Genomic DNA, 25,475 nt, shown 5'->3' with positions numbered 1-25,475 from the left:
TTCTAGTGTCAAACTCTGCATAGAGATCATTCTAACAGCACAGTGTAGGAACAAGAAGAAAACATTTTGAAAAGAGGAAGACTTTAAATGTTCACTTCACTGTCCTCTCTTATGAACTATCTATGCTACCTAGTCTCTGCATGGTGACACAACACATCCTCGCCTCTTTAACCTTTCAAATGCAACTTCCTCTCCCAGGACCTGAGCCTCGTCTCCCTGGCTGTCGCACTGACCCCAGGGTGTCGACAGGCCACACCTCCTCCTGCCCTGCTGTCCATCATCTCCCAGATAACAGTCCCTGCCTCGGCGACATGTCCGCCTGGCACCTTGTAAAAAATGGGACCTGATAGTGAGGAAGGCCAGAACACAGTGAGGATGGCGCCATGTTGTGCCAGCGTTAACACGCTGTAATAATTTTAACCTCGACAGTGGGAAACAACAATGACGGTCTTCTTGGGGATGTGTATAATATTTTACATTAGAGTGGATAACAAGGTCATTGACCCATGGTCATAATAGCAGTGCATTAATGGACGTGGTTTTGAAATGACATGTTTAACAGTCATATGGGTCTATCTATATGCAGCTGTCCACATACGTAGTGTACTCTTGTAGTGTTTTCAAGAGTTTTCTGAGTTTCATTCCCTATTCCCCATTGATCTGTTCTCTAGTTTCCTATTTGGGAAATTTGCACCATCAACCTTGTGATTCCCTGATTCTTTAAAGGGTCAGTTCACCAAAATCACAAAAAGAAATTTCTTTTCTTAGCCTTACTAGTTTAAAGTTTTGTGCTATAAACCCAGAACAATGGAAAAATAATTTAATTTAAAATGACAAGATGTCTCAGCAGAAACTAATTCCTGGTTAGTGATTCAGGAGGATCTGTTGGCAGAAATTGAATATCCCTTGGTATGTTTTCATTAGTGTATACCATCTGAAAATAAGACTAGTTTTGCTACCTTAGAATGAGCCCTTTTTATCTACAGAAGGAGCCGGCCCTCTTTCACAGTCCACTATGTTTCTACTGTAGTCCACGATGGACAAACACTGGCTGTAGACTGGGCCTTACGCAATTTTTGCACCCACCGTAGTTTCTCCTATGCGCTTGGAAGCCAAGTAGTATTCAGTTGGTTGCAATCTGCAACTTCAGTGCCAGATACCACTAAACCCTACACACTGGTCCTTTAGGATAGAGTTTGTTTGTTTAATGCTTTGAGCACAGGTTCTAGTCACCTCCATTATATTGGGTCAGCAGTGAAACAATTGCAAATTACTATTACTACAGGCAAATAAAAGCGCATCATTAGGGAGTCTGGTTAGAAAATGAAACCATTTATTTAACATGACCGTATCAGCAGATCAGCCCACACACATAGCATCAGACTCAAGTCACAATCACTCACTTTCAGTATATACAGATAGGCACATTCACATTAGGCATTAAAGCCAGCCACAGCGTCTACTGTAGGTCCAAACCTGTTGCAGGTTTGGTCACTACCTCTGAGTCCAGCAGGAAAATCAGCCAGGTTAACCAGGGTCCTCTGATCCCGCGTCAGTTTTGTTAAATTCCACTCAGGTTTAACGGTTTGGATTTTGGGCTGGTGAAATCCAGACCAATGTCCTCCTTCTAAATCCACATTTGCTTCTGAAATGTAGTTCAAGACCACTGAATGCACAGTCAAGTGTACAAAATAACAGGAACACCTGCTCATTAGATAAAATAAACTATGACATTGTGTTCCCTGACCTTGTTCTCCAGGTAAATCCACTTCAGTCAGGAGGAGCAGTCATGTGGATCATGCAGAGAAAACATTTTTAATCTGAGAGAAATTAGAGACATGGTGGGTCAAACATCTGGAGGGTGTTCCTTATATTTTGAGCACTGGTTGTGGAAACATCTTTGTTTGGTGTAAAATGAAGCCCGCTTTGCATCTCAAAGTATTTTCCCAAATTAAATTAAAGTCAATAAGGGATCAAGGAAGTAGAAACAAGATCCTCAAATAATCTTCACTGGATTAAGTAAATTGATGACACTTTCTCAAATTTATTGAAACAATCAAAGCAGTTCAAATAAAACTCAAAAGTAAAAAAAAGGGACTTTAACCATATAAATAAAAAAATATCAAAGAAACAATGGATAGTGTAACTCGGGAAGAAAACACGAGTTTAGTTCATTAAAAAGAAAATTCAAATGTCCAACCAGTTCTTTATTACATTACAAGCTTTTGCTTTGCAGTGCTAGCACTCTAAAACATCTGGGAAGAAGAAGAGGGCACTTATTAACAAGTGCTCAGTTTTCAAACTAAATCAATATTAAGTTTAAAGGAGACTAAGAATAACTGAGAAATGCCATGAAAATACGAACACGGGGACGAATGCAGAAAGGAAACTTTAAAAATAGTCTGTCGCGTTCTGAATAATCAGTGTCCTTCATGTTTAGCAGGTTCCTGCAAAATACTCTAATGGGAAAGAGAGGCGAGGGCGCAGGACTGCAGCAGGGTTTTCAATGATGACGGTTGAGAAGGAAATGGCACCCAGAAAAATCCCAACGTAAAGGTGGTCTTTTTAAAAAGGCTTCTCAGGAGGTGGGTTTTCAAGCTGAAGGTTTTTTTTCTTTTCCCCAACCACAGTGTCCCTCTGTGTTGACTCCAGTTCAAATAACCGCCTTGTTTCAGATATTTACACTTCAAAGCAACCCAATCTGGGCTTAGTACGCACATAATGCTACATTGCATGAATGAAAGTGTCCCCCAATGAAGAAATGCAGCATGTCTGTAGGCTGCCTTTACCCCACACCACAGCCAGTCGGGTCTGTCTGATGAGAGATAACAGAAGGTTTAGAGTCAGTCCTCTCTTACTGTCCTGGATCGGTCCTGACTCCTGCCCCTCTGAGCTCAGTCCTCTGTGGTGCAACGGTTTTGCCTGAGAGCAGTACTGACAGAGGAAGAGCTGAGAGCAGGATGATGGGATGGAATGAATGCAGCCCGGGTGATTGAGATGTGTGTGATACGGTGGATTGCCCTGGCTGATGCTGCGTTCCAGACATGTTGGAAAGTCAGAAATTCGAAAATGTTGCCTTACATGGCAACATTTCTTACGCTTGAGGATTCCATTATGCACTTCTTGGACTTTGACACTGTTAGTGCCACATAGCATGACCTAAAATGCTGACAATCGAGATACACTTCAGCTTTTTTACAACCTCAAGGGCCCTACATACCCACACAGGTGATTTCACTTGATTACATCCCTTTACTGGACTTGGTCACATAATATTCCTATCCCATGAAACTGCCCTGCTAGTGTAAGGGGCATTTTGTCATGTTTCTGATGCAAGTAAATAAATATCGGTGTGAGCACTTTTTGAGAGCGATGCTGCAGTTTGTAGTCTGGTAATGTGATAATGTACGAAATATTATGGTGATGAAACAGGATAAAATATTAACTAAAATATTAACTTATTGGAGAGTGCATCGAATATTTTTCTCCTGTTGAATACTTAGTGTTTAATCATCCATGAAAATAGAAATGTGTAATGTAAAGTAGCACTTATAGTATTATTAGCTGCTAAATTGGGAACAGAAGTACCACTTGTATCAAAGATGGAACGTTCCAGCTGGGAATTTTCAACTTCCCACTCTGTGGACACAGCATCAGCCTTGCACTTCCTCTTCCTACTCCCCTCCTCCTGAGCAGTGGCTCTGGATTCACCCAGACCCTTTGTCTGCCTTGTCCCATGCTTATTGATTCTCTTTCTAAAAATTAAGTTACTCTCTTGAAGCTAAGCACTCCACTCACTTTTTTCTACCCAGAGGGATGCAGAGGACATGAGGCAGACTGAGAGAATGTCTCCACGACATCCTGTCCCTTCGCCTCAGTTAGGCCTCCTTCTTGTAGCCACCTGGTGGCTGCTGATAACCTTTGTTAAAGCATGATTCTGTGTTAAAAGTTTGAGTATTTGTAAGCTGCTTGTGTGAGCACTATAAGCACGCTAGGCTCTCAGAGTTGTCGGTAATGCACAACAGCCATCCTGTCTTAAAAATATGATAACTGTCAATACACTTTGTTTACTACCTGATTTAGCTTTGTTTACCCCAAGATAACAAATTACAGCTCCACCTCCTCATTCTATTAAACTGAACCAGTTCCCATCACAAATCAGGACACACGTGTGTCCGTCCTCTTCTTCTAGTTTATGATTGGAGGTAAGATGAATTCCTCCTCCTCCGTTGGTGAATTTATCAGCAGAAGTACAAGTTTGGGCTTCTCTTCATCATCCTCTACTTTCTCACGTTCCCTGTTGTGGACGCCCCTCACCAGGAGGAAACAGCAAGTCAGCTAGGAAGGGAAGGAGGACTGGATGACACGACAGGGGAGGAGCAAACACTAGCTATCCTCTGCTTGCTCCTCTGCTGACTGTTCAGGCTCTACTAACAGAAGTCCTAGCCAACTGCTATTCTCCCCCGACTGTTTCACCCCCGTCCTCTTCCTCCTCGTCTTCCTCCAGGTGTTGTTTGTCTGTGTAAATGTCCCTGACCAGGAGGACTCTGGTGAGGAGGCTCTCCAGGATCCGTCGCTCCAGCGGTGTAGAGCTGAACCACAGCGGGTCGTCAGGACTACAGGCCGGATCCGGTTGAACGTAAAAGACATCCAGACGCTCCCGCAACAACGCCGGGCTGGAGGGAGGGAGGACACAAGTAGGGAAAGAGTAAAAGTGGAGGGAGAGAAGGAAAGTGTGGATAGAGAGAAGGAGAAAAAGGAAAAAAAGTGAGGCGATAAGAAGCAGCATCAAAAACAGGGTGAGAAGGTGAGGGAATGGAAAAAAGGGGGGAATTGGGACAGGAAAGGAGGAGGTTGCGGAGGAGAGGAAAGGGGGTGGGGGGTGGGGGAGAGAGTGTGAATGTCTTGTTCTTAGTTTAGAGACTTTTCACTTTTTTCATTTCATGGTAAGTCCTCATATTTTAATAATCAACACTGTGGTTCAGGATGTGAACAGCAATGAATTATAATCACAGGACTTAGAAATAAGATTTCTTTAATATATGTTTTTGCTAGCTGTTTCATGTCAATTTAAACTACTCCTTCATATGTAATGAAAAAAAGCAATTCTAGTTCCAAAATGTATATTGTGTGGCACAAAACAATGGCAGTACTCGCAAATGGTTGATAAGGGAGCAGGTTTAGGGCCTTCATTTATTTAGCTACGAACAACAAAGATGAAAATGTATAGAAGCTGCTGTTTGCATGTTTTGTTAAGTCTGATGTTAGTAATGAAAATATTTTCTGAATATTGCACTTTGTTGTAGTACCTGTATATTGAAGCCTCCTATGAGATGACAATACTAGCAGTGGCCAAAGCCAATTTGAGTTTTCAGACGCCTGCTCTAAATCAAACTTACACATAACTGATCAAATGGACATATATATACACATATATTCAAATATAAACACACATTCAGTGCAAGTTGGACTCCAGATACTGCTATCTTGGCGATTTTAAATGGAATGTTTGGACTCTGGATGGTCGGTTGCACAAAACAAGAAACTGGAAGAAATCAACTTGGGCTCTGGGAACTTGAGTGGCATTGTACATCATTTACATTAGTCTTTGTCTCACCATCTAATATCAGACTTAATGTTTAACAATAATGGTAAATGGACTTGTGTCTTCCGACCACTCAAAGCACCTTCACACACATTGGCAGTGATGGCAAAGTCCATCGAGTAGACACTAACTCATTCGTGCACATTCACACCGATGCACAGCATCAAGGACACTTCGACATGCAGTGGGAGGAGCCAGGGATCGAACCAACAACCTTCCGATTAGTGGACGACTTGCTCTACCTCTGAGCAGATTAACTGATTAAATAATCAGTAGCAGCCCTAGTCTCCTTCAGAATAAAATGAGTAAGGGCTTCTCTCTGGAGTAAATTACAACACTTTGAATAACTGCTAGAAAAGCCTTGTGATTAATGATAGTAACCATCGGAGGGGCAATCTCCACTGCTGCACAATTTGCTCCTCTGGAGAGGACCATTTGTTAAAATATTAAAATTATAGAGAGAAAGTACTGCAGTGAGGAAGATGGTCGGTCAGAGAAAGTGTTTTAAACAAGTAAATATATTGAACCCACCACTTAGATCTGTAGAGGTCATATAGGTCACACTCGTGTTTCTTAACCGGGCAGCGTACAGTGGAGCCTCCTGAGTCGTCGTCTGGTTCATAGTCCTGATCGCCATCCTCCAATTTACGCTTCCTCTTCCTAGATTCTGTTTGCACTGAAGAACAAATATATATGTACACGCACATTCTTTAATGTTTATTGTTTTAGTTTTGCAGTCCAACATATTACATGTGAAATAAAACAATGACGTGAGGTAGTTTTCACATTAGAGAGTGTTTTATCATATTGGGTGAACATCTTGTTCTGATGTTCCACTTTAATAAATTCAATTATATAAAAAATTATAACTCTTCAATAACATTATTTCATAGTAAGTCCTCATATTTCAATAATCAACACTGTGGTTCAGGATGTGAACAGCAATGAATTATAATCACAGGACTTTTTTTTTTTAATTAAAAAAACTACCCTTCATATATTAAAAAGCAACTAAAAGTACAAACTGTTTGCTTGGAATATGATAGTTGCTGTAGATTTGCACCGACCTGCTGAAAATCTCATATTGCTAAGAGCAAGTAATAAAAATGTCCCTTTATGTACATGTTGCCAGCCTCACCATGGTGATCCTGAGAGATGGAAGGCACGCGGATGCAGACGGTGGTCTCCTTGGTGACAGGATGGACGGTGTCAGGGCCGTAGACGTTGGCAAAGGAGAGGCGGAGGTGCTGCTCCACGGTGCGCAGGCCGAAGTATTTGGTGTTCAGGTAAACCAGAGAGCGGAGCAGAGCGGCGGGACTCTGCTCCCCGAGCTGCTTGCTGCTCCACAGGCTCTGCTCCTCCACTCGACCCCACAGCGAGCCTGGGGAGAGCAGCAAACACTTTAATATCCAACAGGGAATAAATCAACCTGAATATGAAACTCACTATTCAGTACCCAAGATGGAGATTAAGTGGAGGTCATATTGTGACCCTCGTCATTTAATATATTTTCATTTGCTTGGAACATTTGTCAGGATTAAAATGCACCATGTATATCTTCACAATATTCTACTTAATTATTATTTGTCGTGTAAACAGGGAAATCCTTGAGAATTTGTTTAACCCTTTAGTGTTGATACAGTGTCCTCATATGAAAATAAAGTGCAATCACAACAAGTCAGAATGTGAACAGCATTAGAGTTCTAATCATTGGACACCACTCATAATAGAGAGCAACACTAGAGTTTAACAGAACTCTGCCACTAGTCTGTGCTAACGAGCATACACTCAAACACACTCCCCAGTGTCAGCATGATCAGTCATGGATGATTTACTTTCTAAACTCCTTATTTTTAGAACATGCAATTTGACCTCTGAATTTTATGTAAAATAATTTTTGCTATTTGTGTATTATTAAATTATTGTGTAGTGATATGAAATGTGGTCACTCACTTTTCCATGTGGTCAATTAAAAAAAGGAAATCTGACTAAATTAAGTACAACATCACATCAGACTATTTGCACTCACCATCAGGAAGCACACTGGGCTGCCAGTCCTTCAGGACCTTGTTAAGCTCCTCCCCAAACTGCTGGTAGCATGGGTCACTAAACAGGTCATCCTTCCGACCTTTGGCATGGAGGTGCTTCAAACAAAGGAAAACTCAACTTTAAAAAAACAAGATGCAATCTGTGGTTGCTCAGATATCAAACTTTTAGTGTCCTCATATTAAAATAATCATCACTGTTTTTCAGGATGTGAACAGCAAAGAATTATAATCACTGGACACACAAATCTGTACATTCAGATCCATTTGGAACAAAACTGCTGTTAAAAGAAGATGCTAAAATGCCACAACTCTGCAAAACCCCACAAAGCTAACTGAAAGAGCTTTTTTTTTTTTTAAATAAATGGAGGGAAGCACACTAGCAAATTACAGCAGGCCCAGAAAAGGTAAAAGACAAGTTCTAGTGTTTTAAGCCACATTACTCTCTACATAAAGCAATCAAATCTTAAAAGCTGTGTTAGTTCTTACAAACAGATAAAGTCAATCTTACATTTTTCTGTCAGAAAAACCACACTCCAGAGGACTTTGGACGATTGTGCGCTCCACTCTGCAGCCATGCTGTGCTGCTGCAGCTCACATGTGAGGGGAGGGGGGAAGACTGTGCACCAGTACTATCTGTCCTACTGGAAACACTCACTCTAAGTTTAGTTCCTACCTCCAAAACAACTGCAGAGGCTATTTTAATTAAACAAAAAGTAAAGTTAGCAAGGCTAATTCTTATTTCTTATATATTTTTATGAATATTTTATAGTTACAATCTAAAATCTCATTGTTATTTTGAAATTTTCTATTTTATTTTAGTTGGTAAAACAATTATACTTATGGAGAGGAAGTCAACAAAATTAATTACTTTTCATAATTACCTTTTTGAGTATTTCATGGCATATTTATGCCATAAAAACAGACACTAGTGAGGCAGGAAATGAGGAGACAAACAAAAGAGGGACATGCAACAAGGGGGACGGGAGACGGGAGAACTCCAATCACATGGTACACAGCAGGATGCCCCATTGTTCTGCTTTTAAAGTATAAACTGTGGACACAAAGGAGCTCCTGTTTTCTCCCATCATAAATAAAGTTGAAAACAAATGACCTTTTCACTGTAATTAGACTATGGTTGTGATCATTTTATTTTTATTTGTTACGCTTTATGTTCAATCTCAGCTGTAAACCCAGATCGCCATTTTATGCCTTGTTATGTTCTCAATGCTTCAAAGATGCAAAGATGATGCCTGATCACTCCATTTGGCATATTGTCTGTCAGCCCTGCCCACACTGTTGTAGACCACATGACTGGACATAAGTCAAGTAACAGCTAATGGGTTTTTATTAGTAGTTGACAAGAGCTATAGGAAATAGTTGTCATGTAACAAAAGGACCCCCAAAGTTGATTGATATGTGGAAATAATTAGCATTCACACTTGAGTTTCAAGTAACAATATTTCAAACAGATTTTATGTAGTGACATGCAGCCAAATCTCAATGATCAGTGTCTCCATGTTCAAACTTTTGTCTGATTTTTATATACATGGCCTTATGACTTGCTGAAGAGGCCCTGGTGTTTGATTCTCTGGCTTGGTACCAACCTGCTGGATCCCCAGACAGAGGTAGAGGATGCTGTCTGGAGAGTAGCGCTCCCCACTGGGCCTGCAGACCTCCCTTACAAACCGGGACAGAGCCAGGTTGAGCTCCTCTGAACTCAGCGACAACAAGTTACTTTTAGTCCGGGCTGCAGGAGATGGGAACAGACTGTCAGCAAACACATCCTTCATGTTTTCAAATATGACAATCAACCTTTCATTTTCAACCAAGCAATGCATGTGGACTCTCATACTCAACTACTGGGCTAGGGCAGTAGGTTACCTGGTTTGGAGCAGTCCTTTACTTTGGTGTCATCTGATTGGTCAGAAGGAGACAGTGCCCAGCGTTTCCAGGCATGGATGCCATAGCGAGCTTTGAGAGGCAGCGATCGTCCTGTCGGATGGGAAGAAGAGGACGAGGCAAGATCTGAGCTCTCCTCTACAGCCTGCCTCTTGTTCCCCTGCAACACAAACACACCAGATACTATACAGTAAAGTAAAAAGTTAGCCACAACAAAGCACTCAAATTGTTACATGTACATGTACATACTTGTCTTCTGGGCTGCGGTCGAGGTGCCGACTCCTCCGTCACCTCCATCTCCTCCATCTCCTCCTTCTCCTCCTTCTGCCTGTCTCTCCTTCTCCTGCTCCTCCTCCTTCTCCTCCGTCAGGACTGGAGGTAGAGAGAAGCCCATGTCCTCATCCATTCCCTCCAGGACTGGAACAGGGTCTGAGGCTGAGAAAGGAAAAAACAACATCTGTTGAATTGTTGTCCTATTTGTCATATAGTGAAAATGTAAATCCAGTCAGGATGTGAAACAGTTAAGACGTCAGTCAGTCGGTGTCTCAGAACTTTGGGGTTAAGAGCCTCAGGTACAGTGACATACAATCACAGTCGGTACATTTACATGCACTCATGAGACCAGGTGATTCAGACAAACAGGGTTAAGAAAAAAAAAAAAGCACTTTTATCTCAATCATCATCCTATCACTCTGCTGTCGCAGCAATACTTTTCTTATGTGATGTCTTCGTTATGCACATAGTAAAGAGACAATCAGAAATCCTGTAACACGTATACAGGGTCAAGCAATCAGCATTCTTAAGGAGAAACCGCTGAGATTCTCTAATGCCTTTAATGGAAATAGGGTTTCTCATTTACATGACATTTAAGAAATGAGTGTACTGGAGAAAGAACCCAGTTACATAAGAACATGTAAACGCAGAGTGACAGAGATTAACAGTCAAATTACAAGACTCCCTGGCTTGTGGATGGTAGGTGACCACGCCCACCCCAAACTCCCCGGTCCCCAACACACCCATTCCCATCTGGTAAGTACAGGAAAGGAGAAAGTTGACAGAAGCTCCAAAAGGGCGGGACTTAGGAAGGGTTGGTTAAAGTGAATGGTGAATCACAGATGTGAAAACACTGGCCTAGCATCAACAGGTTGTATATATCTCCCATGGACAGTAGGTGTTTACCTTGAGGGAAGTCTGCCTCCAGGTCCAGGTCAGGCTCGTACTTATCCTCCTCATCCCCCTTCTCATCCTCCTTCTCTTCCTCCTTCTCTTCCTCAGAGCTGCTGCTGGAGGACTTCTCCCCTCCACACTCCCGCTTCACCTTCACTGGCTTTACATCTGAAACACACAGCCAAGTAGGTCCTTACTGTAATTATTTGCTTTGCTTTCTTTAAATCTAACTGATTTTTGTGTTTGACTGAAATAAACTGTTGTCATTAGCGGTCATTAGTAAACCTAAAAATATGTTATATGACAAAAAGAATATGACACACGTGGCACAAGACTCTGACTGTTGTCCCTGTGTGAGCTGCTTGTTTTGAATATCTGACACTTTTCGACAATGAGCATTCTTTTCCATCACAATAGACCTTAAACCCTCACATGAGTGTACCTGGCTTCTGGTCCTCCGCGATCATCTCAGCCATGGAGAGCAGGTCGGCCTCCAGAGGGTCAGAGGGCACTTTGTTTTTCAGTTCATTGATGGTCTGGATGATCTGCTCTGCCCCCTGCATGGTGGTGGGCAGAAACACAGGCACAGGAACCTGGACAGGACAGGGCATATAGCTTTTGGTTAGTAATCAGGCAACTTTAATTAGTAAATGAGATTTTGCTTTGACACCAACACATTTAACATGACAATATGTTTCTAGCACTCAATTTGTCCACCTAATTGTTGTGTTTGCCCATTTGTTTAGACAACAGCCATTTTAACATGTATTATACAAGCTTTTATTGATTTCTCTATTTTAACACCTTTACAAGATTATGTTTTTGCCTTTTAGGATAGATAATTCATATGTGTTCATGAGCTAAGGATCATGTCTTACCGGTACAGGCAGAGAGAATGGAGTGGGAGTGACCTGGGAATACATATTCATGGGCATGGGGATGAAGACGGGCACAGGTATGGGTACAGGAACATACTCCCTCTTCACACCATCGTCTACATCTGTGGACACAGATGATGCTGAATTACAACATTATACACACAAATGACTGTGTGTGTGTGTCTGTTAATGGGTCAAAAGTAATTATTTTGAAGGGTAAGTGGTAGGAATTTTATTACCTCCACATAACTGTTAAGCCGGACTCAGGCGAAAAAGAAAATACAAAAAGGTCCAATTTCCACTGCCTCGCTATAGCAAACTTTAGCTGCGACTGAGCTGTGATTATATGGTAGTCACTAGGTCCTGCACAATATCTCTGATTCATGTCTGGCTAGGTACCATAACTACATCATAACATTTCCCTCTAACTATCCAGTGTCCGAAAACAAAAGAAAAACTTTATGTATCTATATATAATAATAAATAAAATAATAATTGATATATTTGTAGCACTCTTCTAAGTATGATGCTGTGCTTACCCGTCTGTAAAAGTTTACTCTGCATGTGTGGCTTGCAGTAGGTAGCCTTGGTCAGGGTGAGTGGCTTGCAGAGCACGGCCTTGTTCTTGACATCCCTCACCAAACCTCCACCAGCGTACGCAACAGAACCCTGGTTCACCAGCTGCAACATGGCAGAAAACAAAATGTAGGCAAACAGAAATGTGGTTTCTGCTCTTACAAAATATTAATTAATTAAACGGAAACTTGAAACAAATGATGGGATTGTTTTTAAAGGACAGTAGGTATGTAAATCTGACAAAACAGAATATATAAATATTTGGTTAACATATTTTACAGTGGGTGACCTACATCTCAAAACTATTAAGTGGTACATTTATTGACATATTTGCAGTAAATAAAAATACAATATTTAGTTAATACAAAGCAACTCATGTTTCATGATTTCAAAGTAAACTCTATGATACTGACATCTTTTCCTAATCTTTACTTACCCCAAGTTTTGCCCCTTGCATTTCAAACCCTGTAAAGAGGAAAATGAAATAAAACACATCTTTACCTCATGAAGAAATCTCAATTGTCAAATTAAGTAACATACTTTTTTTTGTGTCAGCATGCTTCAGATAACATTCATTAATTCCATAATATCTGACCCTTAAAAAAAGCATTTTCTGCTACATGGAACTGTAAGCATGTAATTTGAAACACACACACACACACAGTCAGATTTTACCCAGGGTGGTGTTCTCGGGGCCTTTCTGTGTGACCATGATGGGCTCGTTCTGCTGGCAGTAGAACTTTAACAGACACTCCTGGTCACAGAAATGCTTCATCTCTGCTCTCCACATCACAGACTCTGTCAGGTTACCCTGCACCTTACAGCAGTCACACCTCGCCGCCTAGTGGCCACAAGGAGACAGTGTCATTCACAAAAATCCACATTATCATTATCGCATAACATATACATTGTTTTAATTTATTAACGGATACGCTGAGTATGAGCAGACCTTGTAGTACCAGTCGTTGAACTTCTTGGCGCAGGTCTCGCTGCAGAAGTCCCGGGTCAGGCCCCCGAGCTGCCGGGTCACGCCTCTCTTACATAGCTGGTTGCAGTGGTTACAGCTGACACACTTAAGACCCAATCGCTTGATAAAATCCTGCTTAAATAACAGCTTACAGCCTGAAAAAACAAAGACAAATGATGAAATGGAAAGCTATCTCATCCTGAAGGAGCAAAGCAAAATCCTGGTTAAAGACAGCAGATATACAAACAAGAAATATGTTTAAAAATGGCTAAATCAACAGCAGCCAACACAGGATATAATCAGTCTCTCCGACTACTTTAAAACTGTTGAGAAAACTGCTCAAGTGTCCTATAGAGGAGAGGAAAGAAGATTAGTACCTTCGCTGCAGAAAGGTCTCTTGACCCCGGAGAACTTGACCGTCTCATGTAGCGTCTTCTCCTCTTGGCAGTACTCACAGAACGTCACGATGCAGTGGAGCTTCTTGTAGTCCTCACAGCATGCCTTACTACAAAACTGGTAGACCTTATCCTGAGGACAGACACATTCAGATAAATGTCTTGTATCCATTCTGGTTTCAGATACATAACCAGTAGGTTCTGCATGCATAAAAAAAAACTGGAAAAATGGCAGGACGCTATTACAGCCGAAACAAGCTGGATTAAACACAGAGTTTGACTTCACTTTTTTACCTGTCTGAAAAACAACTCTACAGATTGCCGTGGTCACTGAGGAAACATCCTGTCCCATACCAAGGTAGACAGCTGCAACTTCCATTACTGAATAATTGTTATTTTCTCCATTAACCAACTAATTATTTGGTGTATAAAATGTCACAAAATAGTAAATAATGCCCATCCCAATTTCCCAGAGCCCAACATCACATATTCAAATGTCTTGTTTTGTCCAAACCTTTTCTTTTAACTATATTTTGAGAAGAAAGAACCAGTGGATTTTGTCATAAAAAAAATGATTCAAATGATTAATGAAAATAATTGCGGGTTTATTTTCTACTGACTTACTGTTTAGCTCTAAGGTAGAGCTATTGGAGTTTATCGTCTACGGTACTAAACATTACTATAGAGCATTATTTGTGGAAGGGAACAACATTAGACTGCCTGTGATATCTGTATTCAAATTAGAAACCTACTCCAGGATGGTCTCACCTCCCACTCCAGAATTTCAGGCTTCAAGCTGAACGCTCCCCGACAGTAATTACATTTTAGCTGGACGGTGTTGTTTGTAGTGGAGAGGGGCGTCTGTCCATTGGTGGCCGTTTGAAGAGTAGCATTCTGTAAAAAACAAATGGAGAAAATGAAAAACTTTTGGTACTTGATATGTTAAAACACACCACCTGGTGGCACTACAGGGGTAATTAATGAAGCTAATTAACACGATGGCTTGCAAATATCTCCATGCCCACAAACTCCTCTCACCATGTGGGTGGTATTATATGAACTCATAAACCATGATTGAGTTGTGGTAGATTCAAGAAAAATAGTTTTCCTAGTTCATATGTAAATGTATGCAACATAGGGCTAAAAAAACTAATCAGGCCATGGACTCCACTGAGGGAACCTGTGGTTTTATGTTTTGAGCTGTTGTTTTCATGAGGATGTGTCAAATGGGTAGATAATAACTGTTAATCTGGATATTTTTGATCCTGTGACTATCATTCACCATCAGGTATAATAACATAAAAATTTTTATATAGAGAAATTGGGACATCAGTGCTTCTAGTTAAATTCAACTATCTAAACTTTTTTATTACATTAGATGAGTATATAAGTGGGCTTATTCTGCTTTCATGCTAAAAGCAGCTGAGACAAAAACAATATGGTGTTTTCAATCAACTACATCAAACTTTTTTGCTTAATAGTCCAGAATACATAGGAGGGACATGATGCACTTTAATTTCATTGTAAAATGTAATTGGGTTCCATATTTGTGTCTTCTAAACCCCACCTGGAACTTGGTAACACACTGTGAGCTGCAGAAGTTGAGGATGTTTCCCTCTGGCAGCGTGGCCTGGTACTGCGGTAATGAATTCCTCTTACAGATGTGACATGTGGGCTCTGTGTCTGCACACACATACATTAAACATTAAAACTCAAAGAATATGAATGTATTACACATGCTTGTGACTTTTTTAAAAGGTCCTTTTATGTAAGTGACTGTTCCTTCTACTTATGTATTCAGAGTTTAGTAACGCATCTTGGTTTGCTGGGAAGAATACTAATGATAAGTAATGGACAAACAGGTTGACAGGAGCTTTTCTCTGCTGCTTTCTCAAGTCACTTATCAAACATCAGAACATACAAACAAACCTAAATACATTCAGACAGGGAAATGATTCATCCCAAACACAAACAGTAGGCTACCCAGCACTTAGCATGATAAATGCTCATTATGTTTCTGCTACTGCTCACTGACGGCATAGAGAACATAACTTTGTGCTGCTAAGATCTAATCAACATCTTACGGGTCTACATGTGCATGCTACCTGAAGGGCCTTGTCTGGCTTATTGATGTTAAAAAATTAACATCAATTAACATCAATAACCCTAGAAAATTTGTTTCTAAGTTTGTAAACCCTCTTGCTTGTGTTGTACTCACTGAGGAAGGAGGTTGATGCCAGTTTGCCCTTGTTCATGCAGTTGACAGAGCAGTAGGAACCCATGGTGCCGCCTGCGCCGAGGCTGTGGAGCACCTCGCCTGTCTTGATCAGCGTTTTGCAAGTCAGGCAGCTCGCAAGTTTACTGTGGGCCTGGGACAGAGAGGGAAAACATCACATTAAAAAACAGCAACTTCGTGTTCTCCAATGTTAATAAAATATATGAAGTCATTGATAATTGTTTAAATAATAACCATATTTCAGTGTCAACCCATTTCGATGCACACGGTACTCCAGCATAAAAAAAATGTAGCTTTTTAAAATTAACTCTAGAGTGGTGGCATTCAGGCTTCTATCAAACAGTTTCAAGCTATTTTATTCACATTATACTCCACACAGAAAAAATAGATTATATTAAATTGTTGGAAATGCTGATGGATCCTCTTTATTGGAGCAAGAGATTTTATTGTGTTTGTTGGGCATCCAGAGTGGTTTCTGACTTTTATGGAGTAGACCTTGATGACATACGAGCATTAAGAGAGTGAAGAACAGAAATCTCCTCAGTAATGTAGCCAATATGTTTGTTTTGTGATTCTATTCCTCCAACTTAGTCATAAAGGCACACAGACTATACTCTGTCATATTATTATTACACTGACCAGTAATAGCAGTAGGAAATCTATTATAGCATTACTTATAAAATGTATCTTCAATATGTGTTGTAAGACCTGGCAACAGTTTAACTTTTATTTCTTCCTACAAAGTACAACGAGGAAGATTCAATGCTACATGAGTAAAGAATAGGGTAATTTTACTCAGTTTGCAAAACTGTAATTATTGAATTGATTTTAGTTCTGAGAGGATAGTTTGCCAGTCTTAAATATATTTTTGTACTTTTTATAGAAATGTAAACAGCAGAGCTGGCCAAATATAGAAAGGATAACATTTGCCATTTTGTCCACCAGCCATGGATCATCCAAACACTTATGTTTCACTATCTAATCAACTATCTATCTTACCAACTAAGCCACAGGATTGATCATTACTGGAGAAACACCAGTTTTTACACCAATTTTTACCAAACAGTCAGCATGTCCTTTGAATTTTCTACCACTGAAATGACTGACCCCACGGTTTCTTCCACTTAGTGGAATGTCCAATAAGCTGCTGTTGCCAAGCAACAAATACAATTCCAACCTCTAATTTCTGGCAAATATTGAATAGAAACACATTTTAGTTGTAAGATGTTCAGCAAAAAGTGAGTAACAGAATTACTAGAGGTTTAAAAAGATCCAGAGGTGTGCTGATCTGTACTGCACACTGCATGCACTCTGCATTAGTGATGTTACAGGTAGAAAGAAATAAGGTTAGACCCTTCCCTTCATTATTTGAAGATTCCTAGTCTATCTAAACAACTTGGCAGGACAAACAGTAACACTGGCTGCTGAATAAATCTTTATGGTTTCAGCTAGAGTTAAGGCCTTTCCTATCCAATAACGGTATCGGGTGCTGATACTAACCTAATTCACATATCAGATATCAGACACCACCAATCCACATACTGATCCAGATTACATAGTCTGATGGTTTTATGATTTCTAAATATGTAATAATACAAATTTAAACCAATAGCTAAAATATTGCAGCACAAATTAATTAATTAATTCGTAATTAAATATATATTAAAGATATCCAATTAGACGTACAGCTGAAGCTTGTGCTGGACCATGAATCCGCCATAACGTAACATAAAACAGTCTGCAACGGAGTGAGCTAGTAACAGTTGACTCAAGGTTCTTACTATGAAGAGAGTTTTGTCTAGAAACACAGAAAAGCAAGACTGCAACTTATAAAGTGTGTAAAGCCAACATTGTGAGGGTGGAAGTTGTGCTGCATCATACAATACTACCAGTTTATTTAAACAGGGTCAGTATCAGCAGATATACAAATATCGGAATCGGATCGGAATTGGAAAAAAGTGGATCGGTGCGTGTCTATTTTGAGCAGCTCTTTTGTTTTTTGTGCAAATTTTGTAGGTAAACTAACTCATGCTAGTTCTGTCCCTTGTTCATTCAAGGACCATTTTTCTATATCACTTGGATAATTATTTATATTATTTAATTCTTTTTTTTAGCCTGCACACCTGTGATACTGTAATTGTAAATGTTTTTTTATATTTTAGGAGATCGATTAAAATGGCCAGGTTAATCATTTTACTTTATTTACATTTTAGTTGCTCTGGAGGCAGTTTCCTGGCTGGAGGAGGAGGAGGAGGAGGAGGAGGAGGAGGAGGGGTCACCACAGCTAAATTAATAACAAAAACTTAGACAAAGTTTTGGCTTTGAATGGATATGGTTGAATTAAATAAATGGACATAGGCCCCAATCAGGCAAGTTCTACACACCTGCGGCCTGTGGTTGGGCCTACAGTACCTGCTTGTACTCCCTGATGCAGTTCTGGCAGCAGAAGCGTTTCTGTTGGCCATCCACCAGCACGAAGTGGTTGGCTGATGCTCGGCTAGGCAGGTAGTCGCCACATTGCTCACAGCAGTTCATGATCAACCCGTTGGCCCTGCGGTAAACGTTGAAACATGTGTCGCTGCAGATCTTATGGGTCACAGTCTTAAAGCTAACCTCGTGCCGGATCTGTAGACAGAAAAATGAAGAAGGGGCAGCAAGAGCCTGATTAACTAACTGAAAACTAAATTTACTTTTGTTTGAAACTGCAAACTTCTCCTCAATCTGAGAGCAATGTAGTTATGTATCACTCTTTGTTTCACCTGATTTTAATGGAGTCCTAGCTTAGTAGAAACAAATTCAACAGTGGTTCCCATTGTGAAAAAAACAGTTAATTAACGCCACTTGCATGTATTTGCTACCTCTGGCAACAGTCATGGTTTACAGCAACTCATACAACAACTCATGTCAGGCTGTGATATACTGAAGTTAAAATCAGCTAAAGGAACAAATATTTTTTTGAATCTATACAAAGGTGTCCTGTCCATGTTACTTTGCAAATCATTTTATTGGGGGCATTGCAGTTGCTTTTATATGCAAATGAAATCAAGAAGGAGACATAAATAATGCAAATGATTTTAAGATGTCACAAATGCAGATAGTTGTGGTTGCTAGGTGACAGTAGTACTGGTTAGTTGTGACACACAGTGATGCAAGTAACAGAGCAAACCCACAGCCTAATGAAGCAAGAAAATACAATGAAAAAAGTCACTCACAAGTAGCTGAATGGTTAGCTGTTTGTACCCTGATGGAGCTAAGACCATCTTTTTGGTTACATACCAAATCAATTCAACACAACCACCAGCTAACTAATTGTGAGGTGAAGAGAACTATTGTCTAATTGTGAGACAACTGAGCTGAAGACCTGCTGACGGAAACAAACCCTGAGAAGCCATGCTGAAATGGAGGAATAGAGAAAAGAAAGGACATAAAGAGTGAATGAGAGAACAGTGAAGGCACATAAGAAATAAGGCAGAGATAAATATTGAATGAAAGTGACCTGAGGAGGAAGACAAAGAAAGAGAAAGGCGAGAGACAGACACCGGCAATGAAATGGTGGTAAGAGAAGTGTTCCTTAAAGGGACAAGAATCTGACAAAAAAGTAGAGAACAGGGTGAGAAGATGTACATAAAATGCAACAAGACTCAAGCTTGTAAAATAAAACAAACATCAAAGCCAAGAATGGAAATAACGAAGAGAGGATGAAGCCTAACAAGACTAAGAGTCTATATACAAACAATAAATTGGCCTTTATACTGCATAGATGTCAACTAATACACTTGTAAGTCACTGTATACCATTAATGCCCATTGGCCTGTTTTTCTCCACTCTCACCCATTTACCTATTGCTGCTACAATTATTCACTCCACTGTCATGAATATAGTGGTACGTACGTTGCTCTGGAAGAGAAGAATTACAGGTAAATGAGCAGGATGTGTTATTCAGTGTGTCTGACAGACTGACCTCTGTGAGCTTGCCGCAGACAGTACATTTGGTTTTGAGGCCTGATTTGGGCGGGTTTTGCTTGTTCTCGTATGCACCTAGGCAGCCCGTGCTGCAGAACTCCTGGAAAGATTCACTGGAGTCGACCTGGGCCACGATGGTACCCTTCATGTTTGTGATGTCCCTGAAAAACACATCACAGAGCACAGATACATTAACACCTACAGAAAATGTTCATTAGTATGCAAAAGTAATAACAGCCGTCCTTGTATTTAAGCATTTTGTTTAGGACATGAGTTGAAAATCAATTAATAATTGGGACAGACACATCAAAACTGCTGTAAATTCACTATTCAAAAGAGCAATTCTTATTCTTTTCCCTTATTTGAAACTCAGTGAGCCACAGTTTTGGATTATTGTTATAACCACACTACTTTCAAAAACCTAAATTCAAACTAATAACAATAAAAAAATTATATTTCATCTGTTGGATGGGTTCCAGTATGTTCGGGCCGAGACTCACTTTTTACACATGGTGCAGCTCTTCTTGGGGGCGGGTTTGTGCGAGAAGGCAGAGAGACAGGTGGTGGAGCAGAACAGGTGTGTGGAGCCTTTACGCTGGTAGGCCGTTTGGCCTTTCTTCAGAGGCTTTTTACAGTTAGCACAGGTCACCTGGGACGAACAAACACAGCAATGATTGGTTAGTTTTACAACGGCAGTAAGTAATCTAGGACCTTCCTGTATTAGCACAGAACAAATATCCCTCTTTACAACCCCTGCACATTCTGGTTCAAGTAAAACAGTGATTCCCAAAGCTTCACAGGCGGTTGCAAGGTCTTCTTGTAAAAAAACTTTAAAAATACAAAGCTGGCCTATATCTCAGCATCTGGCTCATTTCTGTGAAGAAATGTAAATGTAAAGTAAATTGTCTAATAGCAGTAACAATGGCCAAGCACCAAGGACAAGAAAACATTGTATTTGTCAAAGAATAAGAATATTTATTATTAAAAATGAAAAATACATAATACAGAGAATTGTATAAAAGTTCCCTATACAAGAAATAATCTGCTTAAAATTCATCACTCGTGTTACACAAACTTCTTGCAGTTACGGAGCTCACTGTTTGGGTTCATTGTACATATATTGAATATAATATGAAATATTCATACAATATGTCAGGGGTCATCAGTTTACTAAATGGTAGTCCCTTAAGGAAAAAGATTGGAAACCACTAATGTAAAACCTTCTTAACCTCAGATCTAAAGAAACGGTACACTTCAACTGAATGAAATAAAACACTAAAAAGACCAAAGACTGCTGTTGTTCTCCCTTCAAATGCAGTTATACAGAACAGCCGATAAACCAATGAAATTAACGAGGTAATGAAGTCCGAAAACTATGTGTTCAATCCCACTTGTTGTTTCAAAGTGAAATAAATTTCCTGTTAGTCTGCCATTTGACATTGGCTGTGTAAATGTATGTACAGACCGGCTGCAGTGTGATTGCCAAAGGATGAAAATATGAAACACAGATACAAAACGACGACGACCCACTAACTCTGGATTAAAGATGTAAAACAAAATGTCCTGTTGCCTCCTGTACATAATGAACTACACCTAATGCAACTACACAGGACCTCAATGAACAGAGTGGATCACCTTGACTGTCCTGGGCTGTGGCTGGGAGCCTGAGGAGGAAGTAGATGAGGAAGACTGGCCTGGAGGTTTGGGCAGGGAGGTGGCTGGTGATGGAGAGTCGACCCCTGTCTGTTTTTGGTTGCGAGGAACTGAAGCTGACTGAGAGATCCACGAGTCTGGAGGGAAAGAGAGAAAATGAACTGTTATCTCCATCCTACATCTCTTGAGACAAACAGTAAATGTCAATTCGTCATAAGGACTCAGTTTGCCTTGTCCCAGTTATCCCCTAGTTTGGAGCGACCCTCCAAAAAGAGAGTTACAAAGACTAATTTTAAAATAATGGAATGGACAGGACTTTAAAACAGATAGAAAGATAAGCGTTCAATTTTATTATTATATTATTTAAATAATGCATTAAGCAGTTTTATGGCCAGAAAAAAATACTTTTGGCTCGTAAATTCCTCTGAGCTAAAAACTTAATTTTAGACCCTGGTTGCAGGTTGTCCTGGTTGTATGCACCTTTAGCATGAGGCATTAGGCCGAGTCACCACATAACAGAACATCTTGATGAATCAGATGACAAAATATACATTTTTACAGCTGTTTACCAACCCTGGAAAAACTGACAACCAGGAAATAACATAACCTGCACCACCAATCCATATTACCTAAAGCAACTCAACTTCACACTTGTTGCATCTCCAGCAAAACTTTGGTCAGTTGTTTTTGTCATTGCAATACTGATACTGAAGATGGTATGTAGCAAGATGTGGCTGCTCAAAATGTGATTCTGCTGTACTTGGTTAAACTGCAAACATGAAACTATGATGCATCCAAGAGAATAATCCTACAGAAGCCAGTTTTAGAAAAGAGGACCGCTGCAGTCAACAGCACCATCTAGAGTCCGTGTGGAACTAGACAGGAACATAAAACTGTCTCAGTCACAGTCCCAAAGCCCCAAAGCCCCACCTTATCAATTCACAGACAGCCAATAAGTCTGTGTGGTCTCAAGACTGTCCCACATTGAAATCAGAAAGTGCCTGATGGCCCACTTGGGAACTATTTAATCCCTTTATCCAGACTCTCTATAGGTCTTCAAATGGTGCACATTTTGCTTGAGGGATTTACCCAATTCATCGCGTTCTAATGTTAACGAGTGTGAGGGGGGAGGAGTTGGACAAGAACAGGTTTACTGTGTCTGTTTTTTTGTCTTAGGAAGGCATGCTTTCACAAGATGCTGTCCAATTCTTCATAAAGCATACTGAACTCGTACAGCCTTCACTCAAACATCTCTGCTGAGCACACAGGTGGTGTTTATTAAAGTTTCTGAGGGTTCACTGGGTAGGTCTTCGGGTGAACACTGGAATTTGCTTACAGGAATTACAATACTTGGTTACTGTAGTACTACTTAGTTTCCACACAACTGCTCAGTAATCAGGCTTTTCCCTTTACCTTTCCCTATTGTTTTTCTTTGGATGTGAACATGAGTCTCTGCTCAGTGTAAAAGAGTTTTAACTCACAGCAAAGGGAAATTACATTCTTTTGGAGGTCAAAAACTGTGGTTTAGTGGTAGAATACAGATTTATTTAGATTCAATTTTCAGTTTCTAATTCAGCTGATCTTTGGATTGATTTATTATGGATTCAGTAATAATCTTTTCTTCTGCCCCACTGCACTGCTGTGATAGCAATGCATGAGAAAGAGTCTGGTTCCTTCTAAAAACCCTGTTATGATGCCCAATTAAGTGTATACAAGCAGAAATGGAGGTGTGTCACCGAGCCTTATAACTGAGGTGAGGTGTGTAACTTTAGGTGAAACATACAGGAAGAGGAGTTAAATGAAAAGTCTGAATGATTATTAGACACCAAAACACTGCAGTGTTTTATAAATAGCCAACACTGTACTTTGCTGAGTGACGCTGCGTTGTGTTGCAGCAAAAGTTAAGACACGTTAAACTTTTTTTCAGGATGACCCTGCTTTCGAATGAATGAGGGGGCTTTGCGTTTTTCTTTCTTGTTTACATAATGTTTGTTTGCATGTAAACACACTGACAGGTTCAGTTACACTTTAAAAGAGAACACTGTTAGTTTTTTTGCCACATTTTAGAACAGGTTTTATCATAGTATATAAAGCATATACATGTCAAACATATATATGTGTATAGGATACTGATTGGCACCTGTAGCCCTCAATTCCAAAAGAAGTGGTAAATTAACAACGGAGCTTAACAGCAATTTCACAGAAAGGTCTGAAACAGGACACCACAGGTTTCACATGAACACTATCAGAAGGCCTGAAGGGGCATGCTTGCCAGTACCAGTGGAGGGAACAAAATAAAAAATACATATATGAAGGCAAACACAAACACGTGGCAGACTACTCTACCATGATACTGTTGACTAGTATCAGGTTATAGTGTAATGGGGGTGTAAGCACACAAAGCTCTAATTTTAACATGTTCTGATAGCCTTCACACGCTGCACTGACCAAAGCCAAATGTGGTGTTGCAATTGTAACATTTAACCTGTGAGAACATGCTAAGTGAATTTTCTTCTTGCTTTAATGATAAAACCGTTACCTGCTCTGTTGTGCGTCCCCGTGTCTCCATTCTGTACCAGCTGGCCCATGGGGCCTGAGCCCCGCCCAGGGTTGAAGGAGGCTGTTGGTCGACCAGGTGGGGTGTCGGGATTCAGGCTGAATGCACTGCTGATCTGCAGTCCATTTTCCTCTGCCTGACCCTCACTAGCCTAGACAAACAAGTTGCTTGGGTTAGTTTTTTTTCTCCTTAGTGACAAAACATAAGAAAACAAGATGACAACAAGGAAGACACAAGGGCCACGCAGATTGTAACGCAATGAATCCAACCTCATCTAACTAGGAGCTGCCAGTGCAACTTGGATGAATAAATATTGGCATAAGATATCAGCTCTCAGCAGTGTCATTACAAAGATATCATTATCCACTTTGCCAAGAATAAACCTGCTATGCCAAAGAGAACACCTGCTTTCATCAACGTCTACCAGCAGACAACATCAGAAGATCCAACTTTTCCTAAAACCAATTAGGAGGCACATTTTTAATATGTAACTTTAAAAAAACAAACAAACCCCTGCAGAGAGTGGAGATGAATGTAAATGAGACGAAAGCAACATCAGTATAAATAAAATCCTTTCTGGTGATTCTCACCACTGTGACAGCCGCCGCCGCCGCCCCGCCCTGCAGTGATGTCACTGAGGTTATCATCAGGTTCATGTCTGCCTGGACGTCCGCTGGATGTGGTGGAGTATTTACTGCAGAAACGGTGGAGCTTCCTTTCTGGCTACTGGAGCCCAGTGTGGTGACACTGGCGATCCTGATCTCTGAATCTGGTTCAGTGCTGCTGAGTACACCTGGCGAGTGGGACGCAGAGGAGCCTCCAGGGTGCGCTGGTGAGGAGGACGAAGTGTCTTTCTGTTCAGACTCCTCCTCGTCGTCGATGACGATAGGCTCTGCTGCTGTGGTTGGAGGTTTAGGAGGTGCTGCCGCTGTAGATGTGCTGGAAGACGCAGGAGAACTGGGGGTCTTGGAAGGCATCGCTGCCGTGGACGTGTCTACAGTGGCCACGGCAGCAGCTGGCTCTAGGCAGTCTGTGCTGGGTGTGTCTTGGGAAAGGGTTGTGGCAGAAGGCTGGGGAGCCTCCTCCCCTACGAGAACCACATCATCATCGTCATTGTCCTCTGTGCCAACCTTTGTGGCTCCATCTTCTGTTACCATGGAAACTGCCTCCCCAGCCTCCTCTGAGGGGGGCGTGGTCTGTTGCTGGGGGGAGGGAGTGGCATCCATGGGCTCCACCCGCTCCCCTGCCTCTTCTGCTCCGACAGGGTTTGGTTCTGACTCCCCGTCCATCGCTAAGGCAACCACCTGGCGACAAATGAAAAGCAGTTAGGAAACAATTTGGTGAAGCCAGCACCAGTGACTGGTTTTAAGATGGCTGACAGCTGTGCAGGTAACACCGGTATCCCTAGAGACAGGCCTCCCCCACATAGCCCCCCTCACGCCAGGTGAAGTCTTGTTGCCGTTGTTACCCACCACCTTTTCAGCATCCATGTCATCATTGGCTGGTTTTTGGTAGTCACATTTAACAGGCA

The 25,475-nt window shown here is 40.9% G+C and overlaps 1 protein-coding gene across 1 annotated transcript; it reads right to left on the bottom strand.

The window, feature by feature from the left end:
• Nucleotides 1–1,315: 1,315 nt before the first annotated feature.
• Nucleotides 1,316–25,269, bottom strand: zmym2 (zinc finger, MYM-type 2). Its single transcript, XM_035676368.1, has 25 exons — nucleotides 24,535–25,269; nucleotides 23,927–24,095; nucleotides 21,370–21,524; nucleotides 20,235–20,383; nucleotides 19,733–19,895; nucleotides 18,184–18,396; nucleotides 15,754–15,904; nucleotides 15,103–15,218; nucleotides 14,304–14,429; nucleotides 13,518–13,668; nucleotides 13,123–13,295; nucleotides 12,849–13,014; nucleotides 12,610–12,638; nucleotides 12,137–12,278; nucleotides 11,598–11,719; nucleotides 11,162–11,312; nucleotides 10,732–10,887; nucleotides 9,881–9,987; nucleotides 9,802–9,831; nucleotides 9,535–9,712; nucleotides 9,258–9,400; nucleotides 7,635–7,749; nucleotides 6,744–6,986; nucleotides 6,137–6,281; nucleotides 1,316–4,676 (listed from the first exon to the last, which is right to left on the bottom strand). The coding sequence occupies exons 1-25, from the start codon at nucleotides 25,231–25,233 to the stop codon at nucleotides 4,454–4,456; spliced, it is 4,215 nt and encodes a 1,404-aa protein (XP_035532261.1). The 5' UTR covers nucleotides 25,234–25,269; the 3' UTR covers nucleotides 1,316–4,453.
• Between the last annotated feature and the right edge of the window lie 206 nt (nucleotides 25,270–25,475).

This window comes from Morone saxatilis, unplaced genomic scaffold, assembly GCF_004916995.1.
Source record: "Morone saxatilis isolate NCDOM2014 unplaced genomic scaffold, NCSU_SB_2.0 Contig5, whole genome shotgun sequence".
NCBI lineage: Eukaryota > Metazoa > Chordata > Actinopteri > Moronidae > Morone > Morone saxatilis.
This window is presented reverse-complemented; position numbering and strand designations above follow the sequence as displayed.